Source organism: Lichenostomus cassidix, chromosome 2 (assembly GCF_008360975.1).
Source record: "Lichenostomus cassidix isolate B80296 chromosome 2, HeHo_3.0, whole genome shotgun sequence".
NCBI lineage: Eukaryota > Metazoa > Chordata > Aves > Passeriformes > Meliphagidae > Lichenostomus > Lichenostomus cassidix.
Window position 1 is genome coordinate 152,505,306 of NC_139482.1, and position 14,749 is coordinate 152,520,054.

At 52.2% G+C, this 14,749-nt stretch overlaps 1 protein-coding gene across 1 annotated transcript in view; it reads left to right on the top strand.

The window, feature by feature from the left end:
* Positions 1-14,749, top strand: part of LOC146442673 (ribosome biogenesis protein BOP1-like) — a 54,250-nt gene that overhangs the window by 37,428 nt on the left and 2,073 nt on the right. Inside the window, exons 4-14 of the mRNA XM_085049888.1 lie at positions 3,965-4,119; positions 5,290-5,407; positions 5,500-5,601; positions 6,927-7,139; positions 7,753-7,914; positions 8,472-8,552; positions 8,829-8,898; positions 9,528-9,660; positions 11,590-11,770; positions 13,157-13,445; positions 14,330-14,414. Of these exons, the coding sequence (XP_084906014.1) occupies positions 3,965-4,119; positions 5,290-5,407; positions 5,500-5,601; positions 6,927-7,139; positions 7,753-7,914; positions 8,472-8,552; positions 8,829-8,898; positions 9,528-9,660; positions 11,590-11,770; positions 13,157-13,445; positions 14,330-14,414 (1,589 nt within the window). The remainder of the gene's footprint in view (positions 1-3,964; positions 4,120-5,289; positions 5,408-5,499; positions 5,602-6,926; positions 7,140-7,752; positions 7,915-8,471; positions 8,553-8,828; positions 8,899-9,527; positions 9,661-11,589; positions 11,771-13,156; positions 13,446-14,329; positions 14,415-14,749) is intronic.

Consider the following 14,749-nt stretch of genomic DNA (forward strand, 5'->3'; position numbering starts at 1 on the left):
AAGGAGCTCTGGGATCTGCCGGGATTTCCCTTTGCCAGCCCCAGAGCATTCCCAGTCCATTCCCAGTTCATTCCCAGTCCATTCCCAGTCCATTCCCAGTCCATTCCCAGTTCATTCATTCCCAGTCCATTCCCAGTCCATTCCCAGTTCATTCATTCCCAGTCCATTCCCAGTCCATTCCCAGTTCATTCCCAGCCTGGCTCCAGCACTGCTCCTCCCCTGAATTCTGCCTTTTCCCACCTTTGCATCCCTGGAATTCTGCCTTTTCCCAGTTTTGTGATCCCACTTTGAGGAATTCTTCCTCTTCCCAGTTTTGCATCCCAGGGAATTCTTCCTTTTCCCAGTTTTGCATCCCAGGGAATTCTTCCTTTTCCCAGTTTTGGATCTCAGGGAATTCTGCCTTTTCCCACTTTAGTGATCTCAGGGAATTCTGCCTTTTCCCAGTTTGTGATCTCAGGGAATTCTTCCTTTTCCCAGTTTAGTGATCCCAGGGAATTCTGCCTTTTCCCAGTTTGTGATCCCCTGGAATTCTGCCTTTTCCCACCCTTGGATCCCAAGGAATTCTGCCTTTTCCCAGTTTCGGATCCCAGTGAATTCTGCCTTTTCCCACTTCCGTGATCCCAGGGAATTCTGCCTTTTCCCAGTTTCGGATCCCAGGGAATTCTTCCTTTTCCCACCTTTGGATCCCGGGAATTCCCCCTCACCCCACAAACCCCCAGAGCTCCCAACTCACCCCGACCCTCCAGCTCCCCCAAATCCCCACCATTCCCTCCTCTCCCCCAAACCCCGGGAAACCCTCTGCACCCCAAACCCCGGGAAACCCTCTGCACCCCAAACCCCGGGAAATCCCTCTGCACCCCAAACCCCATCCCGGGAAATCCCTCTGCACCCCAAACCCTGGGAAACCCTCTGCACCCCAAACCCCGGGAAACCCTCTGCACCCCAAACCCCGGGAAACCCTCTGCACCCCATCCCGGGAAACCCTCTGCACCCCATCCCGGGAAACCCTCTGCACCCCATCCCGGGAAACCCTCTGCACCCCATCCCGGGAAAACCCTCTGCACCCCAAACCCCGGGAAATCCCTCTGCACCCCATCCCAGGAAATCCCTCTGCACCCCATCCCAGGAAATCCCTCCAGCCCACCCCGCAGCCCTTCCAGCCGGAGCGAGCCGGGAATGGGATCGAGCCGGGAATGGGAGCGAGCCGGGAACGGGATCGAGCCGGGAATGGGATCGAGCCGGGAATGGGATCGAGCCGGGAACGGGAGCGAGCCGGGAATGGGATCGAGCCGGGAATGGGATCGAGCCGGGAACGGGAGCGAGCCGGGAATCGCCGTTTTTTCGGGAATGCCGCTCTCGCTCCCCCAGCGGCGCCTCCCTGCCAGCAGCAGTTGTGACTCCCGGCCGGCGCTCTGCACCTTCCCTTTTCCCTTCCCCGCACTTAATCCCTGTCTCGGCAGCTTCCGAAATCCAAGCTGCTGTCATCCCCTGCCGGCCTCGGCAGCTCCCGGCGCATCTGCTTTCGTTTAGCGCCGCGCCGAGTTCCTGCCGCTGGCCCTGGCCGCGCCGAGCCTTCCCAGCCGCCAGTCAACGAGCTTTCCTGGCCTGCCTGCCCTTCCTTCCAGCCGGGAATAAATGATCCTTCCTGGCTGTGCTTTCCAGCCGGGAATAAATGATCCTTCCTGGTTTTTCCTTGGCTTACCTTTGCAGCCGGGGGGGAATGATCCTTCCTGACCTTGCCTTTCCTCGGCTCTCCTTTCCAGCCGGGAATGAATTATCCTTCCTTTGCAACCAGGAATGATCCTTTCTTGCTTTTCCTTTCCAGCCAGGAATAAATGATCCTTCCTGGTTTTTCCTTGGCTTACCTTTGCAGCTGGGGGGGAATGATCCTTCCTGTCCTTTCCTTGCCTTTCCAGCCAGGAATGAATTATCCTTCCTTTGCAAGCAGGAATGATCCTTTCTTGCTTTTCCTTTCCAGCCAGGAGGGAATGATCTTTCCTTTCCAACTGGGAATGATCCTTCCTGACCTTCCCAGCCGTGACTCAATGAGCTTTCCTTGCTTTGCCTTTCCTTTCCAGCCGGGAGTCAATGATCCTTCCTGGTTTTTCCTTGGCTTACCTTTCCAGCCAGGAGGGAATGATCTTTCCTGGTTTTTCCAGCCAGGAGGGAATGATCCTTCCTCTGCAGCCAGAGTGGTCCTTCCTGACCTTTCCTTGCCTTTCCAGCTGGGAGTCAATGATCCTGGCTTTCTTTTCCTGACCTTTCCAGCTGGGGATGAATGATCCTTCCTGGTTTTTCCTTTCCTTTCCTTTCCAGCCAGGAGTGAATGATCTTTCCTTTCCAACTGGGAATGATCCTTCCTGAGCTTTCCAGCTGGGAGTCAATGATCCTTCCTGGCCTTTCCTTGCCTTTCCTGCTGGGGATGAATGATCCTTCCTGGCCTCTCCTCGGCTCTCCTTTCCAGCCAGGACTGAATTATCTTTCCTGGTTTTTCCAGCCAGGAGTGAATGATCCTTCCTGGATTTTCCTTGGCTTTGCTTTCCAGCTGGGAATGAATGATCTTTCCTGGCCTTTCCAGCCAAGAATTATTTTTCTTCTTCCCTTTCCCCCTTTCTTGATTCCCCTTTCCCCTTTCCCCTTTCCTTTTCAGCCAGGAATGATCCTTTCCTTTCCTTTCCTTTCCTTTCCTTTCCTTTCCTTTCCTTTCCTTTCCTTTCCTTTCCTTTCCTTCCCAACTTCCCTGAAACTTCCCTGAATAAATTTTCCTTTCCCTTTCCTTCTGGGAATGGATGATCCTTCCAGCCAGGAATGATCCTTCCTTTCTGCCTCTTCCCACTTTTGTGATCCCTTGGAATTCTGTTCCTTCCCACCTTGGGATCCTCCCAGTCCCTGCTCCCCGGGAAGTGCGGCTGGAGGTGCAGAGAATTCCCAAAACTGCTGGAAAATCGGGAATTCAGTTGCCTCGGGGGACACATGAGGTGTCATTTCGCTGGAATTCCAGGATTCCTGACATCAGAAATGCTGGGATTCGGGATGGGAATGGGAATTTTGGGATTTGGGATGGGAATTCTGTGCCTCTCCCATCCCAAAGAACTGGGAACTCTGGGATTTGGGATGGGAATGGGAACTCTGGGATTTGGGATGGGAATTCGGGATGGGAATTCTGCACCTCTGCCATCCCAAAGAACTGGGAACTCTGGGATTTGGGATGGGAATTCTGTGCCTCTCCCATCCCCTTTTCCCTGCTCCTTTCCTGGATATTTTCAGGGAAGGATCCTTTCCTGCCAGGAATGCCCAGAGCCATTCCAAGAAAAACTTCCAGCTGGGAATGAGGGAGGGAGGGAGGGACAGAGGCTGTGCCAGCGCCGATCCCATTCCTGGATCCATTCCCAGCTCCTGGATCCATTCCCAGCTCCATTCTCCATTCCCAACTCTGTTTCTGGATTCATTCCCCATTCCCGAGGGATGAGATCCCAAAAGGATCCTCATCCCAACTCCCATCCCAAGGGCAGAATTCCAGGAAAATCCTCATCCCAAGTCCTCACCCCAAGGACAGAATTCCAAGAAAATTTTCATCCCAAGGACAGAATTCCAGGAAAATCCTCATCCCAAAGACAGAACTCCAAGAGAATCCTCATCCCAAGCAGAAAAATTCCCATCCCTCACTCCAAGGATAGAATTCCCATCCCTCATCCCAAGGATAGAATTCCAAGAGAATTTTCATCCCAATCCCCATTCCCAAGGGCAGAATTCCAGGAAAATCCTCATCCTAAGCACAAAATTCCCATCCCTCATCCCAAGGACAGAATTCCAGGAAAATCCCCATTCCCAAGGACAGAATTCCCATCCCTCATCCATCCCAACCCCCTCCCCGGCATTCCCAGCTCCCCCAGAAGCATCTCCGAGGTTTCCCTGGGATTCCCAGGAATTCCCTGACGCCATTCCCGGCGTTTTCCCGTTGCAGGACATCCGGAACACGGTGGGGAACATCCCCATGGAATGGTACCAGGAATTCCCACACGTCGGATACGACCTGGATGGGAAGAAGATCTACAAACCCATCCGGAGCAAGGATGAGCTGGACGAGTTCCTGGAGAAGATGGAAAACCCGGAATACTGGTGAGGAATGCCGGGAGAGAGGCTGGGAAGGGCTTGGAAAACCTGGGATAATGGGAGGTGGAAAACCCATGGAAAATCCTGGGATAATGGGAGGTGACCCCATGGGACATCCATGGAAAACCCATGGAAAATCCCAAGATAATCCATGGAAAACCCTGGGATATCAGGAGGTGCTCCCATGGAAAATCCATGGAAAACTCTGGGATAATGGGAGGTGGAAAACCCTGGAAAAACCCTGGGATAACAGAAGGTGACCCCATGGATAATCCATGGAAAAGCCATGGAAAATCCCAGGATAATGGGAGGTGACCCCATGGAAAACCCATGGAAAACCCTGGGATAACAAAAGGTGTTCCCATGGAAAACCCATGGAAAACTGTGGGATAACGGGAGGAGTTCCCACGGAATGAGGAGGAGCCAGGAAATCTCAACCATCCTCCCAAAGCATTTTGGGATTTCATGGCATTTTTGTGGCCATGCTGGGGCTTGGAATTCTTCAGATTCCCAGGATTTGGGGTTTTGGAGCCTCCCTGGGAATTCCCACCCATCCCAGAATTCCTGTCCATCCTGGAACTCCCATCCATCTCCCTGTCAATCCCAAAATTCCTGTCCATCCCACAAATCCCAGAATTCCTGTCATTCCTGCAGGAGAACGGTCCAGGACCTCCCGACTGTCCGTCCATCCCAGAATTCCTGTCCATCTCCCTGTCCATCCATCCCAGAATTCCCATTCATCCCGGAATTCCCTTGGGTCCATCCTGGAATTCCCATCCATCCCAAATTCCTGTCCATCCCACAAATCCCAGAATTCCCATCGGTCGTTCCCACAGGAGAACAGTCCAGGACCACCTGACTGTCCTGTCCATCCTGGGAATTCCTGTCCATCTCCCTGTCCATCCATCCCAAATTCCTGTCCATCCCACAAATCCCAGAATTCCCATTGGTTGTTCCCACAGGAGAACGGTCCAGGACCACCTGACTGTCCCGTCCATCCCAGAATTCCTGTCCATCCCACAGTCCCCATCCATCCCAGAATTCCCACAAATCCCATTGGTCATTCCCGCAGGAGAACGGTCCAGGACCGCCTGACTGTCCTGTCCATCTCCCTGTCCATCCCAGAATTCCTGTCCATCCCGGAATTCCCACAAATCCCATTGGTCATTCCCGCAGGAGAACTGTCCAGGACCGCCTGACCGGCGCTGACATCACTCTGTCGGACGAGCAGCTGGAGTTGGTCCAGAGGCTCCAGAAAGGACAATTCGGCGACGTCAACTTCGATCCCTACGAGGTGAGGAGGAGTTTTTCCAGGGAATTCGGGGGATCCCGTGGGGTTCCCGCCGGGAATTCTGTGTCCCAGCTCGGCATTCCCTGTTTTCCCAGCCGGCCGTGGATTTCTTCAGCCACGAGGTTCGGATCCATCCGGTGACCAACAGGCCGGCGGACAAGCGGAGCTTCATCCCTTCCCTGGTGGAGAAGGAGAAGGTGGGAATTCCGAGGGGATGGGAGGGTGGGGAGATCCCAGTGGGATTGAGGAGGTGGGAAAATCCCAATGGGATGAGAATGGGAAAGATCCCAATGGGATGAAGAGAATGGGAAAATCCCAGTGGCTTTAGGAGAATCCCAGTGGCTTTAGGAGACTGGGAAAGATCCCAATGGGATGAGGAGAATGGGAAAAATCCCAATGGGATGAAGAGAATGGGAAAATTCCGGTGGGATGAGATTGGAAAGATCCCAATGGGATGAAGAGAATGGGAAAAATCCCAATGGGATGAAGAGAATGGGAAAAATCCTGATGGGATGAGGTTGGAAAGTTCCCAATGGGATGAGGATAATGGGAAAATCTCAGTGGGTTTAGGAGGTTGGAAAAATCCCAGTGGGTTTGAGGAGATGGGAAAGATCCCAGTGGGATGAGGAGAATGGGAAATATCCTGGTGGGATGAGGAGATGGGAAAGATCCCAATGGGTTTTTGAGGAGATTGGAAAAATCCCAGTGGGTTTGAGGAGGTGGGAAAGCTCCCAGTGGGATGAGGAGGGTGGGAAAATCCCAGTGGGAAGGGGAGGTTGGAATGATCCTGGTGGGATGAGGAAGGTGGAAAAGCTGAGGAGGATGAAAAAATCCCAATGGGATGAGGAGATTGGGAAGATCCTGATCGGGATAAAGAGGAGGGAAAAGCTGAAAAGGATGGAAAAATCCCAGTGAGATGAGGAGATTGGAAAAATCCTGATCAGGATAAGGAGGATGAAAAAGCTGAGGAGATGGAAAGATCCCAGTGAGATTCCAGTGGAACAGAGAGGATGAAAAAATCCTCCAAGCCCCCAAATCCTGCTTTTCCCAGTTTTCCCACTTTTCCCACTATCTCCCAGGTCTCCAAGCTGGTCCACGCCGTCAAGATGGGTTTTTCCCATTTTTCCCACTTTTCTCCCAGGTGTCCAAGCTGGTCCATGCCATCAAAATGGGCTGGATCCAACCTTGGCTTTCCATCACTTTTCCCACTTTTCCCATTTTTCCCACTTTTCCCACTTTTCCCACATTTCCCATTTTTCCTGTCTCCCAGGTCTCCAAGCTGGTCCATGCCATCAAGACGGGTTTTTCCCACTTTTCCCACTTTTCCCATTTTTCCTGTCCCCCAGGTGTCCAAGCTGGTCCATGTCATCAAGATGGGTTAGATCCAACCTTGGCTTTCCATCACTTTTCCCACTTTTCCCATTTTTCGTGTCTCCCAGGTGTCCAAGCTGGTCCATGCCATCAAGACGGGCTGGATCCAACCTTGGCTTTCCATCACTTTTCCCATTTTTCCTGTCCCCAGGTGTCCAAGCTGGTCCACGCCATCAAGATGGGCTGGATCCAGCCCCGCAAGCCCAAGGCCGACTCGCCCGTGTTCTACGACCTGTGGGCCCGCGAGGATCCCAACTCCATCCTGGGGCGCCACAAGATGCACATCCCTGCCCCCAAGCTGCCCCTGCCCGGCCACGCCGAGTCCTACAACCCGCCCCCGGAATTCCTGCTCAGCCCTGAGGAGGTGCGCCGGGAATGCCGGAGGGGAAGGATGGGAATTCCGGGTGGGAATGCCCAGCGGAGGGGTTTGGGGCATCTGCTCGGGTCTGGAGGGGTTGGGAGTTGTTCTGCCAGGGAATTTGGGGGATCTGGAGGGGTTTGGAGGAGTTGGGAGTTGTTCTGCCAGGGAATTTGGGGGATCTGGGTGGGTTTGGAAGTGTTTTTCTGGAGAATTTGGGGAATTCTGCTGGGTCTGGATGGGTTTGGAGTTGTTTTTCTGGAGAATTTGGGGAATTCCATCGGGTCTGGAGGGGTTTGGAGTTGTTTTGCCAGGGAATTTGGGGGATCTGGGTAGGTTTGGAGTTGTTTTTGCGGAGAATTTGGGGGATCCTCTTGGATCTGGAGGGATTTGGAGTTGTTTTTCTGGAGAATTTGGGGAATTCCATTGGGTCTGGAGGGGTTTGGAAGGATTTTCCCCGGGAATTTGGGGGATCTGGATGAGTTTGGAGTTGTTTTTCCAGGGAATTTGGGGTGTTTGACCTCTTTTCTCATCCCCTTTTCCCATTCCCACCATTCCCATTATTCCCACCATCCCCATCCCCATTCCCATTCCCCCAATATTCCCGGGATTCCGTCAGGAGTCAGCCTGGGAGCAGCAGGAGCCGGCGGAGCGCAAGCTGAACTTCGTCCCGCGGAAATTCCCGAGCCTGCGCGCCGTTCCTGCGTATTCCCGCTTCATCCACGAGAGGTTCGAGCGCTGCCTCGACCTCTACCTGTGCCCCCGGCAGAGGAAGATGAGGGTAACTCCCAAAAAATGGGGGAAAATGGGAAAAAATGGGGAAAAACGGGAAATGCTGCCTCGACCTCTACCTGTGCCCCCGGCAGAGGAAGATGAGGGTAACTCCCAAAAAATGGGGAAAATGGGGAAAAATGGGAAAAAATGGGGGAAAAATGGGGAAAAATGGGAAAATATTGGGAATTAATGGGGAAAAATGGGGAATAATGGGAAACAATGGGGGAAAATGGGGAAAAATAGGAAAAAACAGGAAAAGAATGGGAAAAAAAGGGAAGAGAATGGGGGAAAATGGAGAAAAAAGGGAAAAAGGGGGAAAAATGGGAAAAAATGGGGAAAAAATGGGGAAAAAACAGGGAAAAACAGGGAAAAATGGGGAGAAATGGGAAGAAATGGGAAAAATGGGAAAAAATGGGGAAAACCAGGAAAAATGGGGAAAAATGGGGAAAAGCCAGGAAAAATGGGAAAATCCAGGACAAAAATGGGAAAAACCAGGAATGTGGGGCTGGGAATTCCTTCTGGAGAAGATCTGAGTTGGGATTTGGTTTCATTTTTCTCCCGCAGGTCAATGTGGATCCCGAGGATCTCATTCCCAAACTTCCCAAGCCGCGGGATTTGCAGCCTTTCCCGACCACGCAGGCACTGGTGAGGGAATTTTGGGAATTATTTTGGGAATTTTGGGAATTTTTCCCCCCTCAGGAAGGGTTGGGATTGCTGGAAAATCAGGATTTGTGGCCTCAGGAAGCAGGGTGGGAATTCAGGCTGAGGATTCCCAGGAAAAACTGGGAGAAGGAGTTGATCCCAGCTGGAATTCCCATGGATCCGGCGGCTCTGAGGGTCTGGGAAATACTCCTGGAAATCCCTGGGGATTGGGAACTGCTGAGATTTGGGATTTCCCTCCTCATTCTGGTTTTTTCCCAGGTTTACCGAGGTCATTCCAGCCTGGTGAGAACCATCAGCATCTCTCCCAGCGGGCAGTGGTTGGTGTCAGGTATGGGATTGGGAATTCTGTGGGATAAATTCCATGGATCTGCTGTGGATTGGGAATGGGAATAATGGGAATGGAATGGGAATGGGAATGGGAATGGGAAAAGGGAATAGGATGGGATGGGATGGAAATAATGGGAATAATGAAAATGGGAATGGAATAGGGATGGAGATGGGAATGGGAATGTGTGGGGATTGGGAATAGGGAATGGATGAGAATGGGAATGGAGATGGAGATGGGAATGGAAAAAAGAAATGGGAATATGGATGGGATGGGAATAATGGGAAAAGGAAATGGGAATGAGAATGGAGATACAGATGGGAATGGGAAAAGATAATGGGATTGGGAATGGGATGGGATGGGATGGGAATGGGAATGATGGGATGGGAATGGGATGGATGGGAATGATGGGAATGGGAATGGGATTGGGAACGGGAAAAGGGAATAGGGAATGGGAATAATGAGAATGGAGATGGGAATGGAATGGGAATGGGAATGGGAATAATGACAATGGGAAAACAGAATGGAATCGGGAATGGGATGGGATTCCCATTCCCACCATTCCCAATCCCATTCCCACCATTCCCATCCTCATTCCCACCATTCCCAATCCCATTCCCACCATCCCTCAGGCTCTGACGACGGCACGCTGCGGCTGTGGGAGGTGAGCTCGGCTCGCTGTCTGCGCTGCATCCCCCTTGGCTCTGTGGTCACCAGCGTGGCCTGGAACCCAAACCCCAGCGTGTGCCTGCTGGCCGTGGCCGTGTGAGTGTCCCACAGTTCCCAAATTCCCAAATTTCCCAGAATTCCCAAGCGAGAGTTCCCAAATTCCCCACAATTCCCAAATTCCCAGAATTCCCAAATTTTCCCACAATTCCCAAGCAAGAGTTCCCAAATTTCCCACAATTCCCAAGCAAGAGTTCCCAAATTTCCTCCCCGGGGTGAGTATTCCCTGGCGGGATTCCCAAATTCTGAGAATTCCCCTGGGAGAATTCCCAAATTTCCCACAATTCCCAAATTTCCTCCTCCGTGTGAGTATTCCCTCCCCGGGAGAATTCCCAAATTTCCCAGAATTCCCCTGGAAAAATTCCCAATTTTCCAAGAATTCCCCTGGCAGAATTCCCAGATTTCCTCCCCTGTGTATTCCCGCTTTCCCCACAATTCCCAGATTCCCCAGAATTCCCAAATTCCCCAGAATTCCGAGATTTCCTCCCCATGTGAGTATTCCCACTTTTCCCAGAATTCCCAAATTTCCCAGAATTCCCACATTTCCTCTGCCCAGGGGAATCCTGGATTCTCTCCCGAAGTTCATTCCATGCCCAGAGCTTGGAGGATCCCAATTCCAGACAAATCCATCTCTGTCCTGATCCCACTTTATTCCCACTTTATTCCCACTTTATTCCCTCCACATTCCCACTTTATTCCCACTTTATTCCCACCTTATCCCTTCCCAATTCCCTCCATTTTTCCCTCCCAATTCCCTCCTTATTCCCCCCAATCCCTTCCCAATATTCCCTGTTTATTCCTGCTTTATTCCTCCATTTTCACTCCTAATTCCTTCCTCATTCCCTCCCAGTTCCCTCTTTATCCCTTCCCAAAAATCCCTGCCTCTATCCCAATCCCGATCCCATTCCCAATCCCATTTTTCCCAATCCCGATCCCACTTTTTGTGATTTCCTGTTCCCAATCCCATTTTCCCATCCCAAATCCCATTTTTCCCGTTCCCAATCCTGTTTTCTCTCAGGGATGATCATACTCCTGGGGAGGATTTTTCCCATCCCAATCCCATTTTTCCCCATCCTGATCACATTTTTTGGGATTTCCCGATCCCGTTTTTTGGGATTTCCCCATTCCCAAATCCCATTTTTCCCGTTCCCAATCCCGTTTTATCCCAGGGATGATTGCGCTCTCCTGGGCAGGATTTTCCCCAATCCCAACCCCTTTTTTTCCAACCCCAATCCCATTTTTCCCATTCCCAATCCCATTTTTCCTATTCCCAATCCCATTTTTCGGGATTTCCTGGTCCCAAATCCCATTTTCCCAATTCCAATCCCATTTTTCAGGATTTCCCAATCACAATCCAGTTTTTGGGATTTCCCTCATCCCAATCCCATTATTTCCCATAGGGATGAGCGCGCGGTGCTGCTGAACCCGGGCCTGGGCGATCGGCTGCTGCTCTAATCCCAATCCCAAATCCCATTTTTTGGGATTTTCCCCAGGGATGAGCGCGCAGTGCTGCTGAACCCCGGGCTGGGCAATCGGCTGCTGCTCTAATCCCAATCCCAATCCCAATCCCATTTTTTGGGGTTTTCCCCAGGGATGAGCGCGCAGTGCTGCTGAACCCCGGGCTGGGCAATCGGCTGCTGCTCTAATCCCAATCCCATTTTCCCAATCCCATTTTTTGGGATTTTCCCCAGGGATGAGCGCGCGGTGCTGCTGAACCCCGGGCTGGGCGATCGGCTGCTGCTCTAATCCCAATCCCAATCCCATTTTTTGGGATTTTCCCCAGGGATGAGCGTGCCCTGCTGCTGAACCCCGGGCTGGGCGATCGGCTGCTGCTCCAATCCCAATCCCAATCCCATTTTTTGGGATTTTCCCCAGGGATGAGCGTGCCCTGCTGCTGAACCCCGGGCTGGGCGATCGGCTGCTGCTCTAATCCCAATCCCAATCCCATTTTTTGGGGTTTTCCCATAGGGATGAGCGTGCCCTGCTGCTGAACCCCGGGCTGGGCGATCGGCTGCTGCTCTCCAGCACAGATCAGCTGCTGCAGTCCTGGGAAGCTCCGCAGGAGGAGAGAATCCAACCTGTCCGGTGGATCCCGGCGAGCCCCGAGGAGTTCCAGAGCGGGGTCAGGCTGGTCCTGGAGCACGGCAAGGTGGGGATTCCTGGGATTTGGGATTTCTGGGATTGGGATTATTGGGATCCGTCTGGTCCTAGAGCACGGCAAGGTGGGGATTCCCAGGATTCCTGGGATTTGGGATTTCTGGGATTTCTGGGATCCGGCTGGTCCTGGAGCATGGCAAGGTGGGGATTGAATTCCTGGGATTTGGGATTTCTGGGATTTCTGGGATTGGGATTCTCGGGATTTGGGGATTTCTGGGATTGGGATTATTGGGATCAGGCTGGTCCTGGAGCACAGCAAGGTGGGGATTGAATTCCCGGGATTCCTGGGATTTGGGGTTTCTGGGATCGGGAGAGGCTTTGGAGGTCCTGCAGTTACTGAAGGTGACTGCTGGGATCCCAAATCGCATTATTCCCAATCCCATAAATCCCCTAATTCCCATTTTTCCCATTTTCCCAGCTGGTGACCCAGGTGACCTTGCATGATAAAGGATCCCATTCCTACTCCCATAATTCCCAATCCCAACATTCCTATTTTTCCTATAATTCCAGCCGGTGACGCAGGTGACGTGGCATGGCAAGGATCCCAAATCCATTCCCAATCCCATAAATCCCCATAATTCCCATTATCCCAGCCATTAACACAGGTGACGTGGCACGGCAAGGGCAACTACTGACATCCCAAATCCATAATTCCCAATCCCATAAATCCCATTTTTCCCGTTATCCCAGGCGGTGACGCAGGTGATGTGGCACGGCAAGGATCCCAAATCCATTCCCAATCCATTCCCAATCCCATAAATCCCATAAATCCCATTTTCCCCTCGTTCCCAGCCGGTGACGCAGGTGACGTGGCACGGCAAGGGCGACTACTGACATCCCAAATCCCGATATTCCCATTTTTCCCATAAATCCCATTATTCCGTCGTTCCCAGGCGGTGACGCAGGTGACGTGGCACAGCAAGGATCCCAAATCCATTCCCAATCCATTCCCAATCCCCTAAATCCCATTTTCCCCACATTCCCAGGCGGTGACGCAGGTGACGTGGCACGGCAAGGATCCCAAATCCATTCCCAATCCATTCCCAATCCCACAAATCCCAATATTCCCGTTATTCCCATTATCCCAGGCGGTGATGCAGGTGACGTGGCACGGCAAGGGTGACTGCTGACATTCCCAATCCATTCCCAATCCATTCCCAATCCCATAAATCCCATAAATCCCCTAATTCCCACATTCCCAGGCGGTGACGCAGGTGACGTGGCACGGCAAGGGCGACTGCTGACATCCCCAATCCATTCCCAATCCCCTAAATCCCATTATTCCCATTATCCCAGGCGGTGACGCAGGTGACGTGGCACTGCAAGGATCCCAAATCCATTCCCAATCCCCTAAATCCCATTATTCCCTCGTTCCCAGGCGGTGACGCAGGTGACGTGGCACGGCAAGGGCGACTACTGGGCGTCGGTGCAGCGCGGTGCCGGCGGCGCGCAGGTGCTGATCCACCAGAGCAGCCGGCGCTGGAGCCAGAACCCCTTCCGGAAGTGCCCCGGCATGGTGCAGTGCGTGCAGTTCCACCCCTGCCGCCCCTACCTGCTGGTGGCTTCACAGAGATCCGTCAGGATCTACAACCTGCTGCGCCAGGAGCTCTGCAAGAAACTCGACTCCAACTGCCAGTGGATCTCCAGCATGGCTGTGCACCCCGGAGGTGAGGAATGTGGGGATTCTGGGGGAATTATGTGGGAATTATGTGGGAATTCTGGGGGTGAGGATCCCAAAGGGAATCCCAAAGGGATCTCCAGCATGGCTGTGCATCCTGGAGGTGAGAGTGACGGGAATTCTGGGGGAATTATGTGGGAATTCTGTGGGAATTCTGGAGGTGAGGATCCCAAAGGGATCTCCAGCATGGCTGTGCACCCCGGAGGTGAGGAATCTGGGAATTCTGGGGGAGTTCTGGGGGTGAGAATCCCAAAGGGAATCCCACAGGGATCTCCAGCATGGCCGTGCACCCCGGAGGTGAGAGTTATGGAAATTCTGTGGGAATTATGTGGGAATTCCAAAGGGAATCTCAAAGGGGATCCCAAAGGGAATCCCGAAGGGATCTCCAGCATGGCTGTGCATCCTGGAGGTGAGAGTTATGGGAATTCCATGGGAATGTGGGAATTACAGAGGTGAGGCTCCCACAGGGAATCCCACAGGAATCCCAAAGGAAATCCCAAAGAGAATCTCAAAGGGAATCCCGAAGGGAATCTCAAAGGGATCATCTGAGGATATGGGAATTCTGGAGGTGAGGAGAATCCCATGGGGATGTCAAATGGATCCCAAAGGGAATCCCAAAGGGATCATCCAGGGGATGTAGGAATTCCGGAGGTGACGAGAATCCCATGAGAATCCCAAAGGGAATCCCAAAGGAATTCGAAAGGAAATCCCAAAGGAATCCCAAAGGAAATCTAAAGGAAATCCCAAAGGGAATAATTGTCCAAGGATACGGGAATTCCGGAGGTGAGGAGAATCCCATGGGAATCCCCAGTGGATCACCCAGGATGTGGAATTCCCGGTAATAATTCCCATAATAATTCCCATTTTTCCCAGGGGACAACGTGATCTGCGGGAGCTACGACAGCAAGCTGGCCTGGTTCGACCTGGATTTGTCCACGCGGCCCTACAAGCTGCTGCGGTGAGTGTGGGATTCCCAAAATTCCCAAAATTCCGGGAATTCTGATCCATTGGGATGGGCTGGTGTTCCGGAAAATCCTGCTTTGGCCTGGGATTTGTGCGGTGGGAGCCTCGTTATCCCAGATTATCCCAAAATTGTCCTGAATTATCCTGAATTATCCCAAAATTATCCTGGGCTGTTATCCCAAACCATCCCAGGCTGTTAACCCAAATTATCCCGAATTGTCCTGAATTATCCCAAATTATCCCGGGTTGTTATCCCAGACTATCCCAGGCTGTTATCTCACATTATCCCAGATTATGCCGTGTTGTTATCCCAAATTATTCCAAAATTAT